This window comes from Oryza brachyantha, chromosome 1 (genome assembly GCF_000231095.2).
Source record: "Oryza brachyantha chromosome 1, ObraRS2, whole genome shotgun sequence".
In the NCBI taxonomy this organism is placed as follows: Eukaryota; Viridiplantae; Streptophyta; class Magnoliopsida; order Poales; family Poaceae; genus Oryza; species Oryza brachyantha.
Window position 1 is genome coordinate 4,828,975 of NC_023163.2, and position 7,125 is coordinate 4,836,099.

The 7,125-nt window shown below is 40.2% G+C and overlaps 1 protein-coding gene across 1 annotated transcript; it reads left to right on the plus strand.

Moving 5' to 3' along the window:
- Nucleotides 1-375: 375 nt before the first annotated feature.
- On the plus strand, nucleotides 376-3,248 carry LOC102712872 (protein DJ-1 homolog A-like). Its single transcript, XM_015837347.2, has 7 exons — nucleotides 376-938; nucleotides 1,132-1,281; nucleotides 1,390-1,572; nucleotides 1,893-1,973; nucleotides 2,229-2,432; nucleotides 2,519-2,659; nucleotides 2,850-3,248. Exons 1-7 carry the CDS (start codon nucleotides 621-623, stop codon nucleotides 3,048-3,050), a joined length of 1,278 nt encoding a protein of 425 aa, XP_015692833.2. The 5' UTR covers nucleotides 376-620; the 3' UTR covers nucleotides 3,051-3,248.
- Nucleotides 3,249-7,125: the final 3,877 nt, after the last annotated feature.

Consider the following 7,125-nt stretch of genomic DNA (forward strand, 5'->3'; position numbering starts at 1 on the left):
TACTCCATTTTGACCATCTGTGTCTAACGTTTGACCATCCGTCTTATTTAAAACTTTTGTAAGAAATTGAGAATAAAATAGTCACGTGTAAATTACTATTCATAATTTATCATCTAATAAAGACAAAAATATTAATCGTAAACTTTTTTAATAAGATAAAGCGTCAAATATTATAGCTAAAAATTGAAAGATTAATTTATTTTAGTACAAATAGAGTACGTTGTTTCGTTAGATAAATATGTAAGCTGAAATATTATAGTTATTTTACGTTGAAAATGTTGAAAGTAATTGTGATAAGGTTTACCCTCTGGTTTAAAAATATAAAATAATCAATTTCTATATAAAAGCCGAGAAAAAATATTCAGGGAAAGATCGCAGCGAGCCAACGGCGGCGAGACTACTCGTCGGTTGCCGTTGACGCTGGCGACACTTGCCGTGAGCTGAGCCGGGCAGCGGGGCACTCGCAGCCTGCACTACTGCCTGCCCTCTCGGGAAGGGGATCGACCGCCCGCTGCGACTGCGATTCCCACCTCGCTCCCAGTCCCACCGCAAGTCACCACCACCTTTCCGGCGAAGCGGGGCAGGAGGCAAGAATCCCGTGCTCCGAGCCTCCGGGGATCATGGCCGCCGGTTGGACTTTGTCCATGGCGAGGCGGGCCGCGTCCTTGCCCGGGCTCCTCCTCTCCCGCGCCTTCGGCGCCGCCGCCGCGACGGCGCCGAAGCGGGTGCTCGTGCCGGTCGCCGCCGGCACGGAGCCGGTGGAGGCGGCAGCCACCGCCGACGTCCTCAACCGCGCCGGCGCGCGGGTCACCGTCGCCACGGTTGACCCCGCGGGGGACCACGGCCTCCTGGTCGAGGCCGCCTTCGGGGTCAAGCTCGTCGCCGACGCCCGCGTCGCCGACCTGGAAGGCGAGGCCTTTGACCTCATCGCCCTACCGGTGCGTCCCTCATCCCTGGTTCCCTCCTACTCCTCCTAAAATTTGCTCTTTTCCCCTTAACAACTACTAATCATGCTTTACCCTGCCATTGATTCACGTTCTGTAAACCTCCAAGATGTTCTTGCTTAAGGGTGGGGGAGATCTTGCATGGACTGACGATTCGATTCGGTGGTACTGGTTGCTTGTGGTGTAGGGAGGAATGCCGGGATCAGCTAATCTTAGGGATTGCAATGTGCTGGAGAAGATGGTCAAGAAACAGGCGGACCAGGGGGGCCTCTACGCCGCCATCTGCGCGGCGCCGGCGGTGACGCTGGCTCACTGGGGCTTGCTCAAAGGCCTAAAGGTGAAAACTGATCATTCAGACAGAAGAGTCAATTTAACTGGTTTGAGAGTGGTTTTGTTAGAGACAGAGATATCAATGTTGAGAGACAGATGTGATTTGTTCTTTCAGGCAACTTGCTACCCATCACTCATGGATAAGTTCAATGCTGAAATTATCCCTGTGGACTCGAGGGTGGTGGTAGATAGAAATGCAGTAACCAGCCAGGGGCCAGCTACGGCAATTGAATATGCTCTCGCTTTGGTGGAGCAACTATATGGCAAAGAGAAGTCGGAGGAGGTTGCAGGACCCTTGGTAAGCTGCATGCTGTTACATACCTTTTATTTCTCTATATGCTATGTATTATCAGGTGGTGGTGTTACAAACCGATGATCCCTGATTGTTCTTTGTAAACTGTTAGATTTTTCCTGAAGTTCTGCCTATAGTGATTTGGTCAATCATCTGAATGATCCATGGATTGTTCTGACGCGTAAAACATGCTGAACATACTGAAATTGAAAGTTAAACAATGTGTCGCTTTGCTCAGGTCGCTTGAATTATTTCCGTGCAAATTGCATCAAAATCAGCTGCTTAAATTAACATTGCCTAATGATTGTGTGTTTCTTTAAATTCAGTATGTCCGTCCTCAACCTGGAGCTGACTATGTCATAGATGAGTACAATTCAGTTGAGTGGAAATGCAGTGGTACACCTCAGGTATGAAATAAAATTGAATCCTTCTGTTAAAAAGGGATCCCTAGGTTGCATGAAGAGGTTCTTCTGCCATGGCACAGGTCTTGACCTGCTCAAATATGCTTTTGCTGATGCTATAGGATTTCTTTGTCAGTTTGTAACTAGTTGGTTGGTTCATACATGAATATAACCAAGAATTAGTGAATTATATCAGACCGACATGTGAATAATGATTATGACACCATGGATGATTGTAGTGCTCCCCACTCCTGTCTCCAGGTTCTTGTGCCGGTTGCTAATGGTTCGGAGGAAATGGAAGCTCTTAACTTAATAGATATCTTGCGTAGAGCAGGAGCAAATGTTACTGTTGCATCAGTTGAGGATAAGTTGCAAATCGTGACCCGCCGCCACAAATTTAACCTTATAGCTGATATTATGGTGGAAGAGGCTGCCACAAGGGAATTTGACCTGATTGTCATGCCGGTACATTCCATAGCTGCTGAGTTACTTTTTGATTGATCCGGTGCTACCTCTTTTGAATACTGCGCTGATACTGGTTTTGTATACAGGGTGGCCTGCCAGGTGCTCAAAAGCTCTCTAGTACAAAGGTACTTATAGATTTACTCAAGAAACAGGCAGATTCTAATAAACCATATGGTGCAATATGTGCTTCCCCAGCTTATGTCCTCGAGCCCCATGGTTTATTGAAGGTATTCCCGTGTATATGTACATGAGTATTAATCCCTGTCAGTAGCCAGCTCTCTTTTTTCTAACAAATACAGTACTCCAGTTTCTTAGGCATATAAATGATTGTTCCAGATTAGCAGTCAAGCTGTATTTCCTTCTGGGAAAAAAAAAACTATGAAGCTGTATTAACCTGGAGCTGTTTCCTCATTTTAGGGGAAAAAGGCAACATCGTTTCCACCGATGGCATATCTGCTTACTGATCAGAGTGCATGTGACAGCAGGGTGGTTGTTGATGGTAACCTCATCACTAGCAAAGCTCCAGGGTCTGCGACAGAGTTTGCCCTTGCCATTGTTCATAAGCTGTTTGGTCGAGAGAAAGCAGTCAGTATAGCGAAAGAATTGATCTTTATGTGATTATGCACTTGGGCACTTGGCTGGTGCAAAATGCAGTACTGTGGATAGATGATACATCATACATGCATCAGGCACCTGTCCCCTGTAACCCTGTTAGTAATAACTCTGTGAATAACTGTATATGCTGCTTTCCTAGGATTGTACCATAAGCCTATAGCAGCATATGATCCATGTGAATGAGGAGGAATAATTGTACAATATGAAGATCATGTGTAAAGAGTTGCCGTTGTTACGTTTCGGCAACTTGTGAACCTTTTCGCTGTCTTACATTTACCTGAACAGATCCTGATTCTTGTTTGAGTCCAATGCATGCAGAAAAATGCATGCCAATGCAGAACCATTAGTGCTACGTAATTCTGAAGCCTAAATCCTAACGTGTGGAATACAGTCTGAGATACAGGGACTACATTGAGAACCTTTTTGATCGGGAGTGTTTAGACGGGGACTTTTTAGCCGCATGTATGTTTGGATACTTATTATAAATATTAAAGGTAGATTAATTATAAAACTAATTACAGAAATAATAGCTAATTTGTGTGACAAATTTTTTAAGCCTAATTAATTCATAATTAGAGCTTGTTTACTGTAGCATCACATAAGCTAACTATGAATTAATTAGGCTCAGTAGATTTGTCTCGCGATTTAGTTCAAAATTATATATACGTTTTATTAATAATAGTCTATGTTTACTTAAATAAGTGTTCAAATATTTCGTAGGACATTGTCCCAAACACCCCAGTCACAGAAGTGCTGAGCTCTCAAGAACACCAAGAATCTGTTTGATAAGACTCTGGAATCTGTTGCATCGATCTTTTCGAATGTTTAGCAAATTCCTTGCAGTTATGATTGTCACTTTCACATCAGGAATACTAATGTGTGATTGGAAGGGCACGAGTGTAACGCACTAAAAAAAAGTGCATCTTTCTGTGTCGAAACGGGGGTGATGATTGCAGATGACTCACCTCATCTTTACTCTGCAAGAACCAAACTGACCTTAGAAAGGGGATGGGGTATATTTCGTTTCACAAAGACATAGAGCTTATGCTACTTCTTTAACGTAAATTGTGCCATGACATAATTACTCTGTTGCAATTTATTTTCAGTATTTATGTTTGTCTTTATCATTATTGGATGGCCCATTTTAACACTATTATCTTTGAATCAATGGACTCCCGGGAACATGGCAAAACTTTGCTATCCATATGTTTAGTCAGCACTTAGCCCATAGCTGGTTTCCCACATTGTGCATTCACTGTTCACCATGAATGCCGAGACAATAGATTCTACTGTATCACTACAAAAGCCAATTTGAGTTTTACTACTACTCCGTTTCTCCTCCGTTTCGTAATGTAAAATGTTTTACTTTTTTATTTATAATGTTTGACTATATGTTTTATTCAAAAAATTATCGAAATATTATTTATTTTGCTTGTGATTTACTTTATTATCAAAAGAAACTTAAGCATGATTTATTATTTTTTATTTTTTATTAATTTTTAATAAGACGAATGGTCAAACGTTAAAAAAAAAAGTCATATATCTTATATTATGAAATAGTACATCAGAATTGCATTCTGGGAATTACCATTTTTGGTGCGTCTGCTGTACTCTTTGCATGTTGTGAGATTATGTGCACCATGGAAAGAAAAATTGACATTGACAACACAAAACGTTACTTCCGGTAGAGCTGCATAATTTTTTCGGGCCCTCTTTCCCCTCTTTTTTTTTTCCCCCGGGCCCCCTTTGACTTGAAGGAAGAACGTAGAAATTTTCTAAGATTCTAATCATATATCTATATGACCTCTTAAAACAAATTATTGAATTATACTGAATTCCTATGAAAAACTTCATTCTATTCAATTTTTTTAAGTTTTGGAGGAAATTTAACAGGGTCTAACCTCATGGAAAACTTTCTTTGAGTCTTTTTATCTCTCCTCAAAGTACTATATATTTTCTGCGGTCCAATCAAATCACTATTTCTGTATTTTTTCTATGTTTTACAATCATTTGTTTTACACTTACATGCTTATCAAAATATTGTATTTTTTCTCTCATATTTTCTCGACCCTGCGTTTCAAAGGAGCCCTTAACGATTATAATTCACTGTAAGCCATTTGAGTTTTACTCTCATCATTCCTTTTGTACCTCGAGGTACCGATACCTCGCGATACCAAATCGTTTCTGATCGTTAGATCCAACAGTACACATAATACTTAGCTAGATCCAATGGTGAGAAATGATTTAGTGTCTCGAGGTACAAAAGGAAGGATGTGGTAAAACTCAAGTCATTTGGGGAGAGCAAACAAGAATGTAAAATTTCCAAGATTCTCAAAACCAAGGCAGTAAATACTATTAAGCTTTCCAAAGATGACAAAACTCGTACTTACCAAGATTGTGATGCTTACTATAAAATTCAGAAACACAAGGCCATCTGAACGCCAGGTGTTCAAGATTATCCTTGATCCCTCATTGGTCCCCTTAAGGAATTAGTTAATATTGGCTGCTATCAGCTATGAGTTGCTTAACCAATCATCAACAGTTACTTCTGATAGATGAACATCAACATATGTGGAATATCACAAGCAACGCAACTAGACGTAGAGTCTCACGTCAGTAGAGCCTCCGATAGAGAACTGTTTTAACCGATGGTGATTGAATTCCCCTTTTCTTAGTCAGATGTACAGTAACTATGTTAATCAGATTCTAATTTCCTGTGTCCCAGTATAGAATCATTTGGATGTTTTTTCGCTTGCTGACATTTTTAACAATGAGTTTTACTCTTGTCCTTCCTTTTATACCTTGAGGTATCGGTATCTCGCGATAGTGCGGTACCAAATCGTTTCTAATTGTTGGATCCAACAGTGCACGTCTTACTTAGCTAGATCTAATAGTAAGAAACGATTTGGTATCTCGAGGTACAAAATGAAGAATGAGAGTAAAACTCTTTAACAATTCATTCATGGCAGGCATGGTTCGTGCAGACGAACTAAATGGTTTGGTCAAACATGTTGGATTATTTCTAGAATCGGACCTGTTGAAGGTTACAAGTCAAACAAAAACAATTGAGTTGAGTCATCTCATGGTTTGATTGATAATGTCAAGGACAAAAGATGGCCTCTGTGTACTTACCAGCCTAGTGATTAGGTCATCTAAACAAAACAATTATTTCATGACATATTGTAAGCTCCCAATACTTGAAAAGCAGAATCTTGTGTGGAACACTTCATAGCTGATACCGTAGCTCACTTGGAGCCAACAGAGATGGTTGAAATGGCAACATCAAGACGCTTAGAGATGGTTTGGTCTGCATCACAAAACTCAGCAGCAAACAAGTTGCATGTAGGGACGGCATACAAATACACAATTAGTTGAACAAACCAATTTATCTATCATTCCCATTTCTGAATTATCCTCCGAGAAGGTTTCTAAAATATTATTACGAATTGTCACATTTGACCATATACAAATTTCAGGTGACCATCAACCTAAAAATAAAACCAGGCTCACCATATATTATTTGTATGATATATGTTTTAAGGCTATCCACAGCAAAAATATATTAGTATAATTGCTGGATAATAATGATGAGAAGCTTTATGGCAAAATTCACGATTAACTCTAAGAAGATTATTGAAACTTTCAATTTGGCTGTAGCCCTAAAAACCGAACAATCTTATTCCTTTGCGTGTAAGCCCTGTGGCAAAGAAACTTTTTATGATTCCAGTGAATTTTGACACTGATCATTATTGATTAGAGAACCTATATCCCAGTTGAACCATGCATACTGTTGGTTGTCTGTGCAAGTTGCATAATAGCTCAACAGTTTTAACACTACAAGCATATAAAAATAACATAAAACTAGACAGTTTTTTGTCTGCTAAAAAACAATAAACCCTGAACAATTACGTGAGCGATTGGAGAAATTTCTCGCGAGGCACCATCAGGGGCATGGAAAAAGATATCCAAACAAAGAGCAAGAATCCAAGAAAGCAAACAAGAAACAAACCCAACAAGCAACATAGAAAATGTGCAACATGTCCTTATCCTCTTATGTCAAAGTCAGAAAAAACAAACC

What these genes read in the sequence shown, in the direction of transcription:
- LOC102712872 (XM_015837347.2), top strand. Translation starts at nt 621, where the DNA reads ATGGCCGCCGGTTGGACTTTGTCCATGGCGAGGCGGGCCGCGTCCTTG. An exon ending in TTGACCTCATCGCCCTACCG is followed by an intron (nt 939 to 1,131) that starts GTGCGTCCCTCA and finishes CTTGTGGTGTAG; the next exon opens with GGAGGAATGCCGGGATCAGC. An exon ending in TTGACCTGATTGTCATGCCG is followed by an intron (nt 2,433 to 2,518) that starts GTACATTCCATA and finishes TTTTGTATACAG; the next exon opens with GGTGGCCTGCCAGGTGCTCA.